The 21,231-nt window shown below is 53.1% G+C and overlaps 8 protein-coding genes across 8 annotated transcripts; 3 read left to right on the top strand and 5 right to left on the bottom strand.

Annotated features, from left to right (window-relative positions):
• Nucleotides 1–469: 469 nt before the first annotated feature.
• On the top strand, nucleotides 470–2,852 carry PV07_09561 (uncharacterized protein). Its single transcript, XM_016396828.1, has 2 exons — nucleotides 470–790; nucleotides 838–2,852. The coding sequence occupies exon 2, from the start codon at nucleotides 882–884 to the stop codon at nucleotides 2,694–2,696; it is 1,815 nt and encodes a 604-aa protein (XP_016246684.1). The 5' UTR covers nucleotides 470–790; nucleotides 838–881; the 3' UTR covers nucleotides 2,697–2,852.
• A 756-nt stretch (nucleotides 2,853–3,608) lies between these two features.
• PV07_09560 (uncharacterized protein) lies at nucleotides 3,609–4,661 on the bottom strand (the record flags this gene model as incomplete). Its single annotated transcript, XM_016396827.1, has 3 exons — nucleotides 3,609–4,315; nucleotides 4,390–4,552; nucleotides 4,617–4,661. The coding sequence occupies 3 exons, from the start codon at nucleotides 4,659–4,661 to the stop codon at nucleotides 3,609–3,611; spliced, it is 915 nt and encodes a 304-aa protein (XP_016246683.1).
• A 942-nt stretch (nucleotides 4,662–5,603) lies between these two features.
• Nucleotides 5,604–6,266, top strand: PV07_09559 (uncharacterized protein; the record flags this gene model as incomplete). Its single annotated transcript, XM_016396826.1, has 2 exons — nucleotides 5,604–5,673; nucleotides 5,731–6,266. 2 exons carry the CDS (start codon nucleotides 5,604–5,606, stop codon nucleotides 6,264–6,266), a joined length of 606 nt encoding a protein of 201 aa, XP_016246682.1.
• A 476-nt stretch (nucleotides 6,267–6,742) lies between these two features.
• Nucleotides 6,743–7,995, bottom strand: PV07_09558 (uncharacterized protein; the record flags this gene model as incomplete). The annotated part of the gene is made up of 2 exons (XM_016396825.1): nucleotides 7,021–7,995; nucleotides 6,743–6,964 (listed from the first exon to the last, which is right to left on the bottom strand). Exons 1-2 carry the CDS (start codon nucleotides 7,522–7,524, stop codon nucleotides 6,743–6,745), a joined length of 726 nt encoding a protein of 241 aa, XP_016246681.1. The 5' UTR covers nucleotides 7,525–7,995.
• Nucleotides 7,996–9,404: 1,409 nt separating this feature from the next.
• On the top strand, nucleotides 9,405–10,795 carry PV07_09557 (uncharacterized protein). The gene has a single exon (XM_016396824.1). It carries the CDS (start codon nucleotides 9,638–9,640, stop codon nucleotides 10,148–10,150), a length of 513 nt encoding a protein of 170 aa, XP_016246680.1. The 5' UTR covers nucleotides 9,405–9,637; the 3' UTR covers nucleotides 10,151–10,795.
• A 511-nt stretch (nucleotides 10,796–11,306) lies between these two features.
• Nucleotides 11,307–15,413, bottom strand: PV07_09556 (uncharacterized protein). Its single transcript, XM_016396823.1, has 2 exons — nucleotides 15,000–15,413; nucleotides 11,307–14,938 (listed from the first exon to the last, which is right to left on the bottom strand). Exons 1-2 carry the CDS (start codon nucleotides 15,137–15,139, stop codon nucleotides 11,614–11,616), a joined length of 3,465 nt encoding a protein of 1,154 aa, XP_016246679.1. The 5' UTR covers nucleotides 15,140–15,413; the 3' UTR covers nucleotides 11,307–11,613.
• Nucleotides 15,414–15,502: 89 nt separating this feature from the next.
• Nucleotides 15,503–18,329, bottom strand: PV07_09555 (uncharacterized protein). Its single transcript, XM_016396822.1, has 2 exons — nucleotides 16,373–18,329; nucleotides 15,503–16,315 (listed from the first exon to the last, which is right to left on the bottom strand). Exons 1-2 carry the CDS (start codon nucleotides 18,128–18,130, stop codon nucleotides 15,686–15,688), a joined length of 2,388 nt encoding a protein of 795 aa, XP_016246678.1. The 5' UTR covers nucleotides 18,131–18,329; the 3' UTR covers nucleotides 15,503–15,685.
• Nucleotides 18,330–18,364: 35 nt separating this feature from the next.
• PV07_09554 (uncharacterized protein) lies at nucleotides 18,365–21,217 on the bottom strand. Its single transcript, XM_016396821.1, has one exon. The coding sequence runs from the start codon at nucleotides 20,627–20,629 to the stop codon at nucleotides 18,602–18,604; it is 2,028 nt and encodes a 675-aa protein (XP_016246677.1). The 5' UTR covers nucleotides 20,630–21,217; the 3' UTR covers nucleotides 18,365–18,601.
• Nucleotides 21,218–21,231: the final 14 nt, after the last annotated feature.

Genomic DNA, 21,231 nt, shown 5'->3' with positions numbered 1-21,231 from the left:
TGGCCTTCTGCCACACGAGGTTGTAGCGTTACATTGGCCAAGACCGCCAGCTGCCTCGCTGCCTCGCTTCCATTAGGAGGGACGCCTTAGCAACCTCTGACAGAGATGGCATTGACGGTGGTTACCTCGTGTATATGAGAAAGACAATCCAGGTCATGTATTGGGAGCGAGGCGCGCGGAAGAAGTAGCAGACAACAAACAGTGTGCAAGTACCGAGTACGGGAGAAGCAACTCTCCCTCGTCTGCAAAGCTGATTGAACTAGACCTTGGCATCTCGAGCAGCGTCCAATGTGCCTGGCACTCGCTTAAGTTAAGCTCCAGGCTGTGAAATGGGGAGGAAGCTTGACTGCGATGGAGTGGCGGCGCAGGCGGTCGAAGGTCGAGCCAAGGCTGGTGAGGCCTAGGCACGCATCGCCTGCTTGAGGCTTAATTTGTATCTTCGACGCCACCCCTCCAACCTTTACAACCTTTCAATCTTTATTGGTGCGAGGGGGCACTAGAACATCTCCTTCGACGCCCGATTTCAAGACACGCCTGTGAGGCTGGCGCAGAGCACTCAGAATCTAGCATCACACTATGCCTCTTCCTAAACCAGGCGACACAGCCTAGCAGTCCTCTCGCTTGCGATTTCAGCTTCTGGTCCGCCCACTACTTCAACTCTCACAAGTTTTGCGCACTCAATGCTCGTATTCCCCGTCCACCGCCGTCTAGAGTTTGTGCCGGCGGCCATCATGGGCTCGATCGAGTGGTCTGGACGGCAGTCATGGCGCTCCAAGTTCTCTTTGAAAAGGTGAGCCCAATCCATTCTTCCCCGTTGCTCAAGTCTGACTTCTTCAGCCTTGTCGCACCAGACCTGCGTCTTCCGAATCCCTCCTTGCAACATGGCCGGCAAGCCTTACGAACGAGTGGCGACAGAAATATCACACGAGTATGATGACGGTGGGGAGGAGCAGCAGCTGGTGCAAATCCCCTGGCACCCTGGGCTGTCGGCTAGGTTCCCGTGGGCTGGCTTCATATCCCTTCTCACAGTCGTTGCCGGTGCTGCCGGGGCATTGACCGTTCTTCTGCTCTCAGATGGCCAGTCCCAAGCGCAATGGCAGCGTGCGACCACCGTCCACTCCAAACACGTGGACATCCGCCTCGAATGTCCTCCTCCCAGTGTGTTGCTCGCAATCATCAACGCGGTGACAAACATCTGTTTGTTTGCTGCTGCTGGTCAAGGCTTTGCCATCTACTGGTGGAGAAGAGCGGTTCGCGGAACCACCGTCAAACAACTGCACCAACAGTGGTACTTTTCGAGTTCGGGACTTGCGTTTTGGTGCCATCCTAGGTACTACAGCCTCGCGGCTTTGGTCGCCCTCGCAACCAAGATCTCGATAGCCGATGGGATTCTTCTTCAAAAAGCAACCTCTCTCGTAGTTGGCAGCGACAACTACTCGACAGACACAACCCTGGACGTTCGTTCGGCAATAAGCTATCCCCTGACGGGATATGTTGTTGGCGGAAACGTCTCAGCGCCGACGGAGCCTTATTCCCTCCTCTCTTGGGCCACGCAAATTGAAGTCGGTGGAGATATTGGAGTTTCGGCCTTTGCCTACAGTGGCTGCAACTCCGGCTCCTGCACATTCTCGCTTCAAACTCTGGGGTTCTCAATTGCATGCAAGGATACCGCAAACGAGGTCTTTAACATGTCGTCGGTACCGGTGGGGGACAATGTTCGCGCATGGAGTGTTGACTTTGCCATGAGCTGGGCTGGGGGAGACAAAGACTACACAAGCATAATATACACTGGTGCCGGAATTTCGAGCGATTTTGCCGTAGAGCAAGATGGACTCGATGGCCACTGTTATGTGAGATATGTGGCGACGGTTTGCGAACTCCGGCCGGCGATCATCGAGCTCGCCGACGTGAGCGTAACCAACACCTCGGCCTCATCGAGTGCCACGGCGTCATTGCCTTTGATGGGCTTGTCCATCGCAGGGAATCAGCTGTCTGAGGTCGCAGTCATTTCGCACCTTGACATCCGAGAGGACGGCACTGAATCCGGTTCGACGATCGGCGGAATACAGTTTGCACTCAACGATGCATTCGCCATGGAGGCTGTCATGATACGTGAGAAGTCAGGCTGGGCTCTGGACAACTGGAGGATGCCCAAGACCAACGCTGCTCAATTTTGGGCATCCGGCGAAGGTTTCCAGAATGCCACCGAGTTGTGCTTCTACGAGACAAATGATCCGTTCCCCGATATTGTCAGGGCACTCAACCAGTGGACGTACCTCCTCAGCGTCAACGCTCCTCCCAGCGCAACAAACCCTTATGATTGGCAGTGGAACCAGCCCATCCAATACGGCCCAGCGCAAATCTCAGCAACCAAGCAAGGATATGGTGGCCAGTATTCTACGAACAAGGCGTACGCAGCTGCCGCTGTGGCCACCATGCTTACATGCGCACTGTTGATTCTGCCTTCATATTATGGCTTCTGGGAACTTGGACGGAATGTCAGTTTGAGCCCCGTGGAAATATCGCACGCTTTCGGGGCGCCAATCCTCGAATCTACCAGTATTAAAGGCGGTATAAAACATTTGAAGCTTCAGTTTGGAGATACCAAGGTCAAGTACGGCGTAATCGGAAGAGGACCCCGAACGAGACTGGGCTTTGCTCAGCCCGACCTGGTAGAAGGATTGAGTGTCAAATAGCCTGCTCGATGACCTCCTCAGCCCGTGCGCGCTTTGCCGGGTTTGAAGCGTGAGAGAGCGGCCGAGGCATTAGACAGATAGGCTCTCTCTGTAAAGATATTCTTTATACATCTTCAAGTACCCTGAGAGTAATGTCAGATGCAACGTGAGGTGGTGTTATTTGACTCGAGCGCCTGGGTGACGGGTGAGCAACAGGGCGGCACCATCCTCGTCCCGATCCGGCTAATCACAAAACTCAACCTGGAAGAGTAAAAGCGACGGAGAGCTCACGTGCGACTCACCCCAAGGGCCCAAGTCATTCGGTTATGGCGATGTGGGCACCTTACAGGATCCAAGCTAAAATGCTACATAATTACCACCAAGGCAAATGCTTCCTAGCGAGGCGATGTCCACACATGCGTGAGCAGTATCAGGGATGACTGCTGAGAGCAGCCCCAGTGGGAACGCCTGCTGGCGAAATCTCGCCCGACGCAATTCTCCTCTGGGGTAAAGCCAACATGAGTGATCACCGATGTGAGGTCCTCCTTCGACCAGCCGTCGTCCATGCCTGGGTTGGGACAAGTGTGCCCATTGAATGTTACATTGTTGGTCGGTCATGGGTTATGGTTGATTCCAGTCGATGGATCGCTACTCTTGTCCATATGTAGCCTGACCATTATGTCGATCTCACGCAAGACCCCACGGCGCGAGACTGACATCCCGACCCACAAGATAGCAAAAGACTCGCTAAAGCTGTCAATAACCACCGTCTCTTCCTTCCTCCAGCTTACCCACAATGGGACGGGGGGGAGTGGTCGGAGAAAAGTGGAGAAACTAGGTATTCACTGATAAGACCGATTCAGTCGTGACAACATCTACATGTCTAGCTGGGCGAGTACACCCAAAGGTAATAATGTCTCGCAACATCGTTCCTTAAATCTCTGTCTGTTCGATATAGTTGTGCACCTCCACCCCCTTGGCCCGCGAGGCCTTGATCAGGTCCAACCAGTAAGGGCTGGCGGGGACCTCCTGGTACTGCCCTGGCGGGGGTCTGGGCGTGTGGTAGTCCTGGTCGTGGGTGAGGTGCAGCTTGTGCCTCTGGAGCCAGTCCCAGATGACGTCGCGGCTGCGGCACACCTTCTCGATGCTGAAGTTGGGCTGGGGCGTGTCGTTCGCCTCGACCCACTCGTAGGTGACGATGTCGGTGCTGATCGAGCACATCAGGTTCTGCCGCAGCATGTCGACGCAGTGGTTCAGGTGGTTCTGCTGGTACACGGGCATCTCGGCCGTCGACTTCCACTTGTGGCCAAAGTAGTAGGGGAAGTAGGCGAACATGCGGAGGGCGTTGAGGCAGTGGATCGAGTGCTGCCCATCCATCTGGGCAAAGTACACGGGGTCGCCCTTGGGCCTCAATCCCCAGGACTCGGGCACGCGGACCGCCCTTTCGGGGTCGCGTCCGGCCTTTCTCACCTCGTCGGCGGTGACGAGGAACGCCGGTGTCTCCGCGAGGGCGTCCCAGGCCTCGTCGAGCGCGGGATTGGGCTCTTGCCGCCAGAAATTGGCCGGCTGCGTGGCGGGGAAAAAAGTCCCGTTGAGCTTGACGCGTTCGAGCGGGATGTCCGCATCATATAAAATGGGCGCTGGAGGGAGATGCTTGGTTAGCTGCGGTCTGAGAAGCAAATCCAAAGGGAGAAGAGTCTTGCGGAAAACCCACAGAAAGCGTTGGTTCTCCTCAAGCATTCTATGTCGGCGGGTTTTCTGAAAACAGCAATCATGACAATCCCCGCCAACAGAATGACATTGGAGAGCATAGAGCAGATGGTGAGCTTGCTCCACGACTTGTTCTTTCTAGCCCTTGCTATTTCGTTGATCAAGCCCTGGATATCACTTTCTCTCAACATGGGCAGAACATGGCGTTTGGCACTTTGTGTGGAAACTTACCTGCTCCTCCTCGCTCCCCGGAACCAGGTCGTATGAGCCCTTCATGCCGTTTGGAGGGTACGCAGTCACCCCTTGACGTGGAGTTATGAAGGAAATCAAGTGAAGAGAAAGGCAACCCTAGATAGGCACGAGAAGAGTCCAACCGCAGTAATATCAACTCCCCAGATCTCCCACTACTCCCGGTGTAGAGACATTAAGCGACGGCCAAGAGGCGGTTGATTTTGTGTCCGGTTTCGTGGTGATCTTCAGTCACCTTGGCCACAGTGAAATCAACGTCATGGCTATTTGTTCCCATCTTTGGGCGGCGAGCTGCCGTGAGAATGTTTCCATCGGAAGAAAGATGTTTTCATCCAGGGGGTGTACAGCAAATGAGAGCGCCATCTCGATGATGAGAATCCTCTAATGCATTCAATACTACCTCACAGCTGACGTGTGGGCCATCTGCCGTCAACCAGTTGCCTCGATGGGAAGTCCAGACTGCTCTTCATCTTGATCCCATCCCGAAGGAATGTTGTTGCATCCGTCCTCTTAATTGACAACACACCGGTCGGTTGATGTATGCTCAATACAGCTGAATCCGACCGAGTTGGTGGAGACATCTTGTGGCACCAGCAGTTCGGACAACACCTACGCAGGGAGAGAGACGAGAGCAATGGGGATGAAGGTCGGGGACGAGGATCGGCTGTCCAAACCATCTTTCTCTGGTATGTCTTCATACCATGACAGAGACGCCGATCGACCATCAGTTTTGTCATTAGAATTAGTGGTAATCAAACGGCTCACCTTGAAAGAAACAGGACTCAGGACTACTGACGGCATCCAACCACCTCTGGGATAATATAAAGGCTTTCCCCAGGTATCTCATGATCCAAATATCAGAAAGTTGTATCTGCAGCTCGAGAAGCAATTCCACCTCTCCCACTCTCTCACCCAGGATCCGCATCTTGTCAACATCAGGAGTACATCGTTGCTCGAGTCTTGATCACCATGTTCTCCAAGAAGTTCCTAGCTGGGCTGATGCTCTTTGCTGCGGCATCTCAGGCATTTCCAGTCATTGGTGAGTCCAAGCTCTCGAGGATGAAAGGATGGTTGGAGATCTCATGATCTAGAACAGAACCGGCTCTTGTTGCTCGGGGTGGAGATCTTGCGGTGAAGAGAGAGCCCGAGACGGGGTACATTGCTGTCAGCGGCAACAAGAAGCGGGACCCCGAGCCTGAGACTGGATACATCGCTATCCTTGGCAACAAGAAGCGCGAGCCGGAGCCGGAGCCCGAGACTGGGTATATTGCAATCCTCGGCAACAAAAAGCGTGAACCCGAGCCTGAGACTGGGTATATTGCTGTCAGTGGGAACAAGAAGCGCGAACCGGAGCCTGAGACCGGATACTTCAACGTCCTGGGCAACAAGAAGCGCGAACCCGAGCCTGAGACTGGATACATTGCTATCCTTGGCAACAAGAAGCGTGAACCCGAGCCTGAGACTGGTTATATTGCCGTCAGCGGCAACAAGAAGCGCGAGCCCGAGACTGGATACTTCAATGTCCTCGGCAACAAAAAGCGCGAGCCAGAGCCTGAGACTGGGTATATTGCTGTCAGTGGCAACAAGAAGCGCGAGCCTGAGACTGGATACTTCAACGTCCTCGGCAACTAGAACTGGAACGTGAAAGATGGCTACCTGATCTGGATCGACATCTGAAAAGAGGAAAAGGCTGTGGGAAGAGAAGTGATGTGGGGGTGAAGCGGTCTTGGAGACGGAAATAGTGAGGCTACTGAAGAGTAGTTTGGTGCAATAGCATTTGAAGAGGGGAATTCATGTGGTGAAACTTCGTGTTGTCGTCTGCTCCATTGAGTCTACCAATGTCCTGCTTCGCTGCCAGTGTCCCAACTTTGTGTTTCAAATCAATCTTGCTCGCAGAGGGAGAAAGTGGATCCCAAGCCATGGTGCTTTATTCACGATGTAATGCCGTCTATTTGACTTCACATGTCTTTGAAACGTTGGGAGAAGGTGTTTTGGTACAAGCAGGAGACGAAGATGGTGGTTACTTTTACTTCTTACTTTGACTGATTCGCAGAGACTATTCGGTTCGTGGACATGCTAATATCAATGGAATGTAAAATAGCGTTGTGTTACTGGAAAAAGACCGACTCTACCGTGTCCCCGGGTCTATAATCCCACATATTTGCGGCCTTCGTCTCGGTTGAACGAGCAACTGCCCATAGGTGATCTATATCTCGACATTGATGCTGAGCCCCGCGGCCATCGATGCCATCATTGATGAGGAAGCCCGTTCTCTCATCGATCCGCGTTACTGGGTGCTCTATGGTGCTGTCTCCAGTGCAGAGAAGCATCTTCGGAGCTGGTCAGAGAATTGAATGTCAGGTAAGCAAGGGAGCCTTGACCATACCTCTGCAATATACGCCAGACAATGTCCCAGATGGCCGAGGTCGCGGTCTTTTTGACCATGTTCATGCTGGATTCCCTCATTTCTTTCCATGCGGGAGTGGTGTCCGTGATCTCCTTTCATACTCGTGATGCCCAGTTGGCTTTGGAACGCATGCCGAAGTATCTGAAGACAGTGGATACCGTGGAACATCGAGATCCCATAGGCCACATCCAGGGTCTCGTTGTACTCAACCCAGAGGAAGCCCCCTTTCTTCGTGTTCAGACGATCCCATGCTTGATCGCCTTCAGGCTGTAGACTTCCCAGCTCAGGATCTGGCGTGAAGACATAGGGAAAAGTTTGATGGCCGACATGGGAGCTCCCTGTATTAACATGTCCACAACTCTCTTTATGTAGGTCGACCACAGTCTTGAGGACATTGTCATGGAAAATGAACAGTGTTACTGTGAAGAAGATGGCTGCGCAGATGAAGACTCGGAGCGGCGTGAAAGGAGTAGAGGGGGCCATGGCAGGACCTGGGAGTGTGAGTTGCAAAGAATCCCCGGGAGAGACTTCTTCGAAATCTGAAAACAGTATCGGAAAACTCCTGGTCGCTCTCTGCGTGCAGCTCCCATTGGTACAAGTGCCTTCCTAACCCAGTAGTCGACGGATTTCTCATTACTGGAGCATCCAGCACCGTTGGATCCCCGATGTAACTCATGAGGGGCGTATGACGTTAGGTGAATGTCTTGCAAGTTGCTGATAAGGTCTGGATGTGGAGGTATTCCCGTGCTCTTGTAGATCCATTCATGTATCTATGTACTTAGTGCTCTTTGTGATTTCTTGGCTGCGCTTACATGTACTAGAACAGGCAAACGTAGAGGGAGAGTGGCAAGGGCAGCCGGCCCTGAATCTGGGATGACGAAAGGAACAGGGGCCTTTAGCACAGAGATAAGGTACCAGCCACCTGCATAGAAACGTAGGAATCGTGCATCTAGAACAGAATCGGCCATGCAGACAGGGATAGATCTCTCGTGAGAACTCCTGACCAAGTCTGAGATATCCCTCTCGCCCTGCGGTGGATCTTTTTGTCCGACAAAAACATTTTCAACAGCGGGTATTCCCGACGGCCGCCCCTTTACCCGGCGGACTTCCAAGCATACATACCTGGGTATCTACCCAGTATAGGCAGGTACTTAGACAGGAGCCCACTTTCGTTATGACGTTCGTGTATCGCCGTGTATACACTATGTTGTGCTACCTACGTACTCAAGTGGGTATGCCCGCATCCTTGCTATCGTCCTCCACACTATCCTCAGGGTTCTCCTCCTCACTAGATAGGTTACATCCCTCACTCACGTTCACTCTAGACCTGAGTCCTAGAGACGGATACGTGCGTAAGCCCGCCATCTGGTTTGCAGAATACAACCGTAAATGCAGTGAACCGGTGGGCCAGGGAGAGAAGAACAGCTCACGTACGCGACACCTCGAGTCAGGATGCTTAGAGACCTCTGAAAAGGCACCACACCTGCATGTCTGAATGAATCTTCCATGCCAACCATGTCACAGTATCCTTCCACCTTCCATCTCGGTACTAAGCACCCTTTGCCTCTTGAGGTAAGTCTGGAAACACCCCGGGCCGTTCTTGAAGTCTCGGAGCAAGCCGCCACCAGGAATAAGTTGCGGGGAGGCAAAAGAGAATGGAGCATCTTTGCCTCCGGCAGTATATATGCCCATTGCCCAAGATGGAACATGGTCAGGAAGTCGCTTAACACACAACAACGCTAGCATGAGCTTGAATGGACGTCCCCGCCTCTTCAAATTCTATCTCCTCTTGGGATTGACTTCGCAGCTGTATCGAGGAATCTCGTCCACCGCCTAACCCTTCTGTTCAACTTCCTTGTTGCACATATGAGGAACAGCCTACTGGGCCCCTCGAGTCTGCATAACTTTGTCTACACGTTTTAACGCATCCGACTGCCTGAATTGCAATGTGTCAGCACACTCCCATCCTTGAACTCGGTCGAGTGAATGTAGAGAATGTCGTGATCAAACCCCAAAGAATGGTGAGCGCACCACGGCCTCCTGTCGTGAACGAAACCCTGTCGTCCAAGTTGGTGGCTTTTGATCATTCATCACCAGGGCCTACATCTCAAATTACTAGATGCTAGTATTATAGCGTGCTTTTTGGTACGTTAGGGGCTCCTAGGCTTCGGTATTACAACGAATCTTCAAGATCAATACGTTTAATCTTATAGTTGATGATAGATTTGATGTATTTTAACATCACTGGGGTGCGCACAGGGCAGCGTCAACCCGTCCCGAAAGGGGAGGCGAGCTCCACCCAGTTTTCACTCCCCTTGGCATTGGCTTGCGCAACTTTTCTGGCCCGAGACTGCACCCTCACACCCTGTCGTCGCGACAGCTCAATGTATTCTGCATCACCCACAAATCCTGCCTTACGCTCCTTGAGACTTTGATTGCTCCCGTTTGCAGCTTCAGGAGGACGACAATCCGCGATCACCAGCAGCAAACGAAAACCTCTACGACTGGTCACGTCCTCGGTCTTCTTCCCATCTGCTTCCTCATAACAGTCTCCTTTCGCAGGTTGAAGCAGTACAAGAGCATCCTCAAAAAAAAAATGTCCCTTGTCCACCTGGCAAATACCTGCTCGCATCTCCAGAATGCCTCACGCGCTCGACTCGGGCTGACTTCCATCCCGGACACAAAATTTCACCTGAAGCTGATGCTCGCACTGCAAAACTCGGGCTTCGTATCAACCGTCGTGCGTGGAGGCCCAACACCACCCCCAGCACACAACCTACTATCACATCCTTCGTCGTCCGACCCATCACACCCTATTGACCCCGTCACGCGACATAACGTCGCCTCCCGTCGCCTCTGGCTCGGCCTCAAATACTGGAACTCGGAACCTGTAATCGAGAAGATGGAGCTCGTCTCCAAACCGACGAGGCGGATATGGATGGATGTGGCAGGCTTGAGGAAGCTTGTGTTGGGTCAGAAGAGTGGATATGTCAAGGGGATGACACGCCCGGGCGAGTGCATGTATGTCAGTACGGACATTGGGATTCTGGAGGCAAGAGAGTGTGTGGAACGGAAGGTCGGGGGCATGCTGATCTGTCGGGTACGATAACCAAGGCAGAAGAATCAAAACGGTGTAGGGTGACGATTGGGAAGAGTTGGGTGCCGGGGATGAGTACGATCACTTACGGGGTTCAGGCATCGGGGCAGCATTCAGGCCATGGAGCTCTGTCCCCGTCAGCGCTGGAAAAGCAACTGCGCCGCCGCCAGACTCTCGGGCAAACCACCACTATCCTCACCCGGCGCTTTGAGAAGACGTGTTCAACATCGCCAAGGGTCAACAGAGCAGTGGGCCCTCGGGGAGAACGGCACTCTCCTTAGGATCGGAGAGCTACGAGGTCGAGGTTGACGTGCTAATGGAAGGACGAAGACGCCTCGGAGTTCGAACGAGCTTCGGTGGGAGACAACAGCAGAGACCGGCGCCGAGTATCCATTCTCGTGTTTCTTCGACCGTCTCCGCGAATACGGGATTGGAATTCAAGAGGACAGACCCAAGGGAAAAGTCCGTCCTGCTAAAAGTCCCAAAAGCCTCGACGACATCCACGAGTCTGAGCGGCCATTGTATATCAACGGAATCAAAGCTCATCCATCCGAAGACGACGGCCAACCAACATTTGGGCACGCACGTACGCGCGCACGCAGTCTCTCCCTCTCCTGGCTCTCATACTCATGTTCATGCTCATGCTCATGCTCATGCTCATGCTCATGCTCATGCTCATGCTCATGCTCATCCTCTCGTCTTCCTCCCGGGTTCCACCACAAAGCCGCCCTTTTCGCCATCGCATCCACAAAAATGCCTGTCCGCATACATGCATGCACAACACAAATGTCATCGTGTACCTGTGTATATATATCCCTGTATCAAAAATGCACGACTCTTTCCCAAGCGATCGTTCATCATATTATCAGGTTAGGGGTTCATCGAATAGGCCATTGACTGGGGTTGGATTGTGTTGTGTTGTATAATAAAAGTTACATTACTTCTTAATACCCCGAACTTTGCCCCCCTGATATACCGAGCATAGATAGTTCAAGAGGAAGGGGAAATGCAACGAGGCCATCACCGTCTTCCCAAGTAATCCGACAGATCTACCCCAATGTCCTCAGTGCGCAGTTCAGTGATCACTCAGTCTATTAGCACCGAGTAGTCACTCCTCCAATACTTACTTACTTCGAGTATGGTACATGGGTACAACGACGCAATTCACGGAAAGCAGTTCTCTAACATGGCCCTCGTCTGGCTATTGGTGTATCTTTGATTGTGGTTATGGGTGTGATTGTGGTACAAAGCAGAATACCTCTCGCGAATGCTCCAAGCCCATCTGGGGGCTGGAGGCTGCTGCTGCTACTACCACCACCGCTGTAGCCATGTCGCACCGCACGAGACGACTTTGCCATTCTGTCCTTTTGTCTTCGAGTTCCGAGAAAGAAAAAGAAAAAGAGCTCCAACCTGGTCCCTAATTCCTGGATGGTGGAAATTACAGCATGCCCCCTTTATTAGCAATGGCACGTCGCCTATTCTTCTCCCTCTTCTTGCTCCCCCTCAGTCTCATAATCAAACTCCCTCGGCAGAGGTGCATCTTCCACTCCCTCTTCATCCTCATCGATCGCCGTCAGCACACCAGCCGCTGCCGCCGCACCAGCGCCCACACCTGCGGCTGCTTCCTGTCCAGTCCTCTGGCCAATTGGAGTCTGAGGAAGCTGAACCCCTTCGCCTAGGGTCTGACCTCCGGTCTGTGTGGTCGCTGGAGCCTCAACTTTGCTAACCAACAAGGGGATAATTTCCCTCTCCTTCTCCGGCTCGGTATCAAGCACAACCATCACGCCTCCTGTAGGCCGCTTGACAGGCTGATATCGCTGATCCGGGAACGTTAGGTATTTCAGTTGTGCCGGCAACACACGGGACATGTTGCTGATATCATAGCCAATCTTCTCTTTCTCTGCTTTCTTCTTCCCTTCGCCATGACTCTCAGCGTCCTTTTTCTCCGTGTCTTCCTTGGCATTATCCTTTTCTTTGCCTTCAGCATCATCTTTCACTGCAGAAGTCCCACCGACCTCATCAGTATCCATCTTATCCCCCTTCTCAATCTTGGGCGTCACGGGCGTTACGGTATCAACATCCATGCTGTCCCTTCGTTGTTGTCTTTCCTTTCTCGCCGCTCGTCTCTTTGCTTGTGCGGTGGTACTCAGGACGGCCGTCTTGACTTTCTCAGGTGCTTCATCAGTTTTGGCTTGTTGCTCGGGAGGATAGTCGAAAAGGCTAGGTCTCGTGTTGCAGTGGAAATTGAAGACTGGAGCTTCCAATTTCTGATCCACCCCAATGACCGCCGTGGGCGTCAATGACAACGAGAAGAAATGTGCCAATGGGAACCAGTACCAGTACTGAGTGAAGACCACAGCCCCAACGATTCCCATCATATTCAAGTTGCCCGTTTGGGTTTGTAGGCTAATCGTGCAATTTCGCCCGCCTGCATCAAGAATGCCCATGGCGATAGCGCAGCCAAATTTGCACATTGCATCCTCGTGTCGGTCACTAACGACCTTGAGCATCGCTTTGCGAATGCTGCCAACCTTAGGATTCAGTGCGTCGTTCTGCTGTATCAAGACCATGGCGAGGGATATAAGGGCTCCCTGGCGCACGAAATCGGTAGGATCTTTCAGCATCGGTTCAAGCAAGTCAATAGCTTCAGCAAGGCCCGTGCCGGCACAGGAGATCCCGAGTGCCATGGCAGCGCCGTATCGGACGTGGGGATTGTAGGATTCAGCGAGGAGTTCCACCATTCGCGGCACACTGGTATGCTTTCGGAACAGAATGAACCCCAAGCTGAGCACGGCGATTCGTCGAACATCATCACTGACATCACTGACAGCCACATGGAGCAGTTTTCTGACGGCCTTGTTGCTGCCCGTGCCGACGTAAGCCATGGCAATGGTCAAGATGCCACCATACCTCATGGTAGGATCGGTGTCATTGAGAAGCCCTTGAATGAGCTCATCCGCGCCTTCTTGTCGGCCGTACATGATCAGTGCCATACCGACCGCGAGACCTCGTACAATCTTCTCGTGTTGAGTGTCGTGAGCATGCTGGATCATGTCCGACAAGACTTTGGTATTGCCCGAACCAAGCATGACGAGGCCCATTGCCAAACCCACAGCCTCGCCATTGATGGCAGAATCGGCCCAGAGCACATTTCTCAGGTCTTCAAAGATGGTCTCATCGCCGGAAGCCATTCCTGCAACACCGAGGCCAAGAGCACCACCATGTTGCACAACCTCCTCAGTGGCCTCCTTGAACTTCTCTCGGATGAAGTTGACAGCCTTTCCTTTGTGATTGGCACATAATAGTCCGTAAGCGTATAGCGAACCACCTTGGCTGTATGGAGAATCATGAGAGGTGGAAACCCCGGGAGGCTTAGGCAGATACGGGCTCAGCAAACGACGGGCCTGGTTGATGTTGCCTTGGTGGATGACACCGAAGACTGCCGTGGCAGTGAATTTCGACCAGTTGGTAGCCTTGCCCAGCCACTCCAAGTTGTTGCGGAAAAAGGTATCGTTTGCAGTTTTGGCATGCATCAATCCTGCGCAAAGAGTGACGGCGGTATGATAGATGGAATAGCGGGCTTCCAGGCTATTTTTGACCTTGTTCAGTATCGACAGATCGACCCGGTTCGACTTGTGCAGGAACTCGATATTCAGATGTATTGACGTGAGACCATCCAAGATATCTCTGATCTTCTCGACTGCTTCTCGCTGCTCGGGTTTCGACAGCTTCGGCTCGCCAGAGGGCGCAGGCGCACCCGCAGAACTCTGTAGTTCTTGGTGTAACTGCTCTTCTGTCTTGGCCTGTGTATCGGTTTCCATCTTGTCACTATCCTGGGGCTTTGGTTCTTCCGGTGGCAGCATTTCGGCAAGTTCTTCTCGGACCTTTCGGAGGAACTCTTGTGTGCTGTTGTCGTAGAGATCAAAGGAGATCTGGTATGCCACAGCCAGAGACCGGGCATCGCCCTTTTCGATCAATTGTCTCAGGATATTGGAAGCCATAGAATGCTGGTCGAGATAAACCACACATTTTGCGATGGCGAAGTAGTCAGGTGAGGGGATTTCGTTGAGCAATTCCAATATGACCTTGAGGATCTCGTTTCGCAGGCCTCGCTCTTGTACCACGCTCATGCAGATATCCAGGACGTATTCCATCAGTTCTTCGCCCTTCTTAGTGGCTTCACCGTTTTCTTTTCGCTCATCCTCAGCCGCTCTCTTGATCACGCGACGCAGAATGTCCAGGTTGCGTCCCTCCAAAGCAATTCCTACAACCTGGCGGTAGCGCTTTTCTCGGAGGCATGTCTCGAACAGAGACTCTATGACACGAGTAAGGGCTTTCTGAAGACCGCGCTCTTGAATGATTCGCTCGGGTGAGCCGACCTCGCCGAGCTCGACACCGGCTTGAGTAGGATCGAAGGTTAAAGTGTTTTGCCTGGACAGAAGGGACTTTGACGGAAGGACGGATTGGGAGAATGGCGTGACAGGAGATGTTAGGCTGGCAGACATGCTGGCGGCGCCGTCTCCTCCTTGACTAAACGCTGTGTCAAGTTGGGGTTGGCTGGCAGCGTTGGCAGCAGCCAGCGTTGGGTCTCGACTGGCGGATAGAGCAATGAACGTGTCTACACATTTGGAGATTATGGTATCTTCAAATTCTCCGGGGTCGTCCAATCTGAAATACTTTCCGGCACCGAGGGCGAACGCCATGGACTCATTATATTCTTGCAGGTGGTAATACACTTTGGATGCGACGATGGCGGCGAGCTCGCGCTCCGGAAATGAATCATCTTCGTAAAGCGCTTCACTAGAACGGCAGGGTTAGCTTGTCTACCAGACTGATGAAAAAGAGCGGGCGGCCAACATACATCTGGCCCACGGAATCGGCAAGCTCGGTCCATAATAGATCAACCTGGCTGTCGAGCTGCTTTAGAGCAAAGCTTCTGAGCTCCGCATCAGGTTCTGACAAGAAGCCGACAAGGCCGGCAGCGGACACCAAGCCAACCATGTTTGTTGAAGGGCTGTTGCGCAGCGCGGGCAAAGCAGGATGTGGTGTTCGGAGAACTGTTGATCTGCCAGTGAGAAGGGGCAAAAGGGCGCAACACAACGGGAATGAGGAGTTCGGGAATCGAAGGAGTGAAGACGGTCGGGGAGAAGAAAGTCTAGTGTACAGGAGCAGGGGATAAAAGAGAAATCAGTCGACGGTGGGTGGATGTTGAGAAGGGAAAGGGAAGGGAAAGGATTCGCGCAGATGCAATTGACGTGTCTGCAGGCGATGGCTCGATGGTCGCAGTTTGCATCACCTTCTGCAGCCTGGAGTTTTGGATGGGTAGCACGCTTAGTCACCACAAAGTCACGTGGACAAGAGTTCCCCGCAGCCTCGTCTTCAGGGCCACAGAACCAACTATAAACCTTTCATAGCAGCATAGCAACTAGAATTGTGTTTCTGGTATTACAAGGGTATCAAAAGGAGAAGCGAAACATATTTCTCATGTCTCTTCGAAGCCTCCCGGAGCGTAGACCCAGCCTGACCTGTTTCGAATGCTTCCAGCCCTCACTTGGGCTGCCTCTGAAGCGTCCCTTCCCGACATAATATCCTGACATTATCAACGAACCCTCTCACGAGCTTTTCATACTTGCTAGGTTGGCTGGCTTTGATGTTCGCCAGCTCGATCCGGACCTGCTCCGTGCTAATCTCCACCTCCAACTCGTGCTCCTTAACCGTGCTGTTGGGGTAACTCACTTGAGTCAGGTCAATCTGGTACGCCAAGTGCCTGTAGCTCATTCTGTCCTTCTTTCTGTCGCGGCCACCTTCAGTCATCTCAGCCAGCCAGTTTGGGTCTCCTTCCCATGGGCTTTCGATCGAGATGGAGATGCGATAGTCGAAATCAGCCCGAGGATTGTAGACTTCCAGGTCTGCAATCCGTGACTTGATGATCTGTGCCTTGACCGTGTTCGTTTTTTCGTCGATCGTACGGCGTACTCGAGGTGTGTGTCGAGGATTGAGCCATGTCATTATGGACGGTGGCAGGTTTTTCCGACCGACTTCTGTCAACTCGTAGAATTCGTCGTACTCATGGGGGTGACTATAATCAACCCTTGGCGGTTCTCCGGATGCCTGGGATGCCCGGTACGACTCCCAGACGAGGCCGTTGAGAAATTTATTCATGGCCTGGTGCTGAGCCTTGATTCACCATTAGTCATAAACGTTCCAGGGAAAATAGAAAACGAAACTACTCACCATGTTCATGGAACTCTTGAAACTCGTCTTTCCCCTAAATTTTTCTCTGTTGAACACTGTCTCCGTTTCCACAGGTAGAGTCAGCCGAAAGCTCGCCTGCTCGTCAAATATCATGCCGACTTTGGCTTCGATCTCGAACATGGCTCCACCAGTAGGGGCATCAGCGTTGCCGATAACGAAATAGATCCAGTCACAGACATGACGGGTAAGATCATCGTATGCTGAATCGCCAGTGATGGAGGGCTCCCACCGAGGCTCGCCCGGTGGCGTCGCCGCGTGATGTTGCACTTGCCCATTAACAGCTTGTGAAGCCACGGATTCCTTCTTCACCGCGATATCGTTCCTCGGCGACCCAGGTGTCCTTGGCGTGACGGCCTGCCGTGGTGGTGGACTCCAATCGATGGGTTCACCGAATCTCAAGGGCAGGTTACGACGAGCGCTGTGCGCCCATATGGGAATCTCGTCTCGACGCGGTCTCTTTTTAGGGGGTAAGGGCGTGGTTGCAACATCAGACAAATGACTTGCAGTTCGTTTCAACGAAGGTTGAGGCGGAGCGTTTGCTGGAGGACTCTGTTGTGCGGGTAGAGATGAATTTGTCAGATGAGGTGTTGTTGAGTTATATTGGTTCGCAGCACCTAAACCAGGACTCGGGCGGGGATCTGGGTACGGGGCCCCAGGTTTAGGCTCAGCTGACATGGAAAAGGACTTGGGCGTCGTCTCATGACTGTGATTCTCAATATTCCGATCTGGCGTGGTGTGGAATTGAGCATTTGAGATGGAGTTGGAGATGGACGCCCGATTAGGCTGAGCATTGGGATACGGGTCAGACATGGACTCCTGGTACCGCCCAACACTCTGGCGACGGCCCGGTGGGGGCTTGGGAATCGTCTTGGGACTGACACTCTCGATGCTCCGTTCACGTTCCCGCAAGTCCCCAGAATAAGTCCTTTGTATGCTCCCACTGGCACTCCGAGAATGTTCCGCTTGCGGGTATGGAGGCTGATTGTATTCCCTGCTCTGCACTGAACCAACCGAGCCGACAGACGACCTTCTCACACTCTCGTGGCCATGGGAGGTCGGACGATGAGGGTAAGGTGATGGACGAGTGTAGGTAACCGGTGGACCGAGGGGAGTGACTGGAGGAGGGTGAAATTGAGCCTGAGGTGAAACGTGCCTCTGCTGGGCATGCGCAAGACCGTTTGTAGAAATGTAGTCGTCTCTAGGAGTAGGAGATTGGGCGCTCAGGGAAGGGTGCGCGCTGGACTGATGATATGTTGTGGCAGACGAAGGTGTAGCGGCTTGATAGTGGTGGACGGATCCTGGGGTTGGAGGGTAAGGCCCAGACGGAGACGGTGAGGGAACAAAGGGAGACTGATACGGATGCGAAGGTGGAATCCCTTCACGAGGAGTATGTATCTGTCCATGCGGCCCAGGGCTCTGCGCATAAAAGGGCTGACCGGTTGCGCTTGGCGTCGACGCTGAGGCGGAGGCCGAGTTTTGTTGTTGGGGTGACTGCACCGCAAAATAGGAGCCGTTAGCAGAGGTGCGGTATTCATTTGATGGCGGCGCCGGCTGATGATACGACGAGGACGACGATGGCAATGCAGGCCGCTCGAGGGGAGGATGAGACTCGTACGAGGGGGTGTGTTCGTAGGACGATTGTGGTGTGTGAAGTCGAGGCGGAGGGTGCGGTTGAGGTTGATGGTGGTGTTGGTGTCGCTGTGTCGAAGAATCGTTGAGCATCGACTTCAGGTCCATGACTGCCCCCAATATTGCTTCTGGCGTGAAGCTGTGTAACAGCGCGTGGATTTGGCCATCAATTAATCAGTTGTCCGTGGGTGGACTCGTCGTTTGTCGCTGGCACAGGATGTGTGCAGTGCCAGCGGGTAGGAAGATGGAGGTCAGGATTTCTGTCGACTGCGGCGCGCGACTGGCCGCATGCCAATGCCACCTTCCAACAACTCTTGACTCTCCCTGGTAGAATCTCCGCAGACTCCCAGTAATGACAACCACCCATCACTTCCTTCTGCACAATTGTTACACACCTCAATTCTGCTTTGGATCTGGGGTTTCACACGGTTTGATTTCCTATGCTATGCTTTCTCTCTAATGCTACAAGTCTCAAGGCATACAACAAAAAGGGGTATCAAGATCGAAAAAGGCATCGCTGATTGACTCCATTGGCAGTCCTCCACCCACCATCCAGTCATGCCTCCGCGTGTTGCCTCTCTAAAAGGGGGCTCTTCGCTTGCTAATGTTTGACAGTTCCACAATATGACCATCTGTTCCGGACCCATCAAGGGAGTTGGAGTTTGTGCGTGTCATGGCCAAGCCTTCACCAAAAAGATCCTGATCGACGCCAACCTGAGGTGATAAATAGGGCGTCGTTCGCGGTGTCGTGATTGAGAAATTAGGCCTCACCGAGATGTTTCCCAGGCTGACATTACGACGGACTTTCAATGGCTGCGGCGGTATCAATGCATTGTCGCTGTTCACCGGGGACTCGATGCTAAGGCTACGCCTCCTCAAGAATGAGGGGCGCGCTGAGCGGCCACGACCTGGCCGGCCCTTGCTGTTGGATCTTTTGTGCTCGCGAGCGGCCCTAGCCTCGGGCCCAAAGTTTACTCTGTCTCGCAGCGTGTGGATGGCCTGGATCAGAGACAGCTCGATAGCAACACAGTTCTTGATGCGGCACATACGGGGCCATGTGGACCGTTCTCCAGCCACTGTAGCTTCTACCATGAATTCCGGTGTGGGATTCATCATCATATGGAGGTACTCGCTTGGCTTGATGTCTGGCAAAACATTGATGTCGCCAGTGTATTGTTGGTTGAAGAGGGAAGCCCATCTGTAAAATCCCTGAGGGAAACCAAGATCCGAGAGTTGTTGAGCGCGATGGATGATTTCCTCCCTGAGCAACTCCTTGGCTGCTTGAAGAGGATTCCGGACAGGCACGGGAGCGGTGGGTTGTTTCCCGCGAAAGACCTCCTCTTGATCCAGAAAGACCCGAACATGTGGATTGACCTGTGAGACAATGAAGAAATTGACGTTGAACATCTCAGAAAGTTTCCTCATGGGAATGTCGTGGTCAAGGGACCCATCCACAAACGTTTGCTGGGCATTTTGCATCCACAGCTTTTCCTCCTTGGTGATGGGGTCTTTCTCGTAGATGTTGGCAGGTGGGAAGACGTTGGGCACAGCACAGGATGCGCAGACAGCGGACCAGATGAACACGTCGGGAGCGGTCACGAAGTTGAGGAGTCGTGGCTCCGCGGTGCCTGCGCTGGACACGCAGATGTTGAGAATCCGTCCGGTCTTATAGCGTGCTTCTCGAAAGGTAATGTCACCCAGCCATGACTTCATAACTCGCTTCAAGTTGTCCATTTCAAAGAAAGCCCCAGTTCGCAGAAAAGTGCGAACCCGCTGTACGAGCCATCCCGCCCTGCCAGTTCCCGGTGGATCAAAGACGGCGAGGTCGGAAAACGGAAAGTGGTCAAGCACTTCCGCCATGCGCTCGTCATTGCTGCTGCCCACGATGCCGGCCACAATGCTTCCTGCTGAGGCCCCCGAGATGATCTCGGGGAGTAACTCTGCTTCCCAGAGCGTCTTGACAACGCCGATATGCTTCATTCCTAGAAGTGCTCCACCAGACAGAGTCAGTGCTGAACGCCCAAAGAACTTTAACGCGTCTTCTAACGATTGCTGGTGATGTCGAATTTCTGCGGTAGAGATATTGCTGTGGATGCTGGTTTCGGTAAAGGTCTCGATGGTTTCTAAAACGGTGTTGATGTAGTCGTCTATCAGGGATTTGGTGCCAAACCACGAATGTTTGTAGAGTCGTAACATGTTCATGCCACCCAGGTCACGGCTGAGCCCCGTTCTAAGGAGGTGTTGCATGGCATTCAGGTCCTTATCGGCCACGGCATTCTTGAGGCGGATGACTTGGCTCTCGATCACGTCGGGATTGTACCCAGGCTCAACGGACTCCTTCTCCTTCTTCCATGCCTCGTGCCCTTGCAGATTGTCCAAGTCGATTGTGCAGTTCTCATACTCGGCCAAACTTTCGGCTTGGTGCATGCGTCTTAACAGGGCTTGTTCGTGTGTCTCTGGAGGTCTTCGGCTGTATCTGGCTATCTCTTCGGCGAGTTTCTGCAGCCTCCTGCTCGGAGAGAGCAGCTTGACCGCGTCCGCGTACAAGCCGACACATGACCAGAAGAGTGGAGTGTGTGTAGGGACGACGGAGAGGAGGACGGCCATGTCGATGGTGAGGTCGTGGCCATTTGACCACCAAGGGGTATAGGTAGGTGAGAACTCGAGGAAATATGAATGCTAGCTGCAGTCTAGGTGAGTGAAATTCTGTCAAAAGCAAACGACGGTGATGACAGGCAGGCGGAATGGTCGGTCCTGCTATTGAATCAAGAGGGCTGTGTCATCAAGTATGGAGGTGTTGGCCACTTCCATGGGGGGCTGAAGCGTGTGACCTGGGTTCCGTTGTAGATCGCCAAAACAAGGTCCCCGCGAGGAGAGGAAAGAGTAAGAGAGCCAACAACAGATCACCAAACCAACCAACTTATGCCAGGCGTGGCAGATGATACGATTGATTGCACTTCAGGCCGGCAGAAGACCGAAATGTCGGTAGCCGAGTGTTTGTGGTGAGGAAGCCAGACACCCACAAAAATATGCGAGAAAGCGAATGGCATGACCGCGCAGGAAAAAAAACAAAGAACGGATTCGTGGCATCAATGCTCCGTAGGGTACTCGGTACATACAACAGTATCCACGATCCACCGTCTATGGTCGGGAGAGTGGAAGTGACGATACGGCGGGAAGCAAATGGACAGAGGGACACAGAGGGACAG

The sequence above is a fragment of the Cladophialophora immunda genome (genome assembly GCF_000835495.1).
Source record: "Cladophialophora immunda strain CBS 83496 unplaced genomic scaffold supercont1.5, whole genome shotgun sequence".
In the NCBI taxonomy this organism is placed as follows: domain Eukaryota; kingdom Fungi; phylum Ascomycota; class Eurotiomycetes; order Chaetothyriales; family Herpotrichiellaceae; genus Cladophialophora; species Cladophialophora immunda.
The sequence above is the reverse complement of the archived record's forward strand: the minus strand, read 5'-3'. Positions and strand labels throughout refer to the sequence as shown.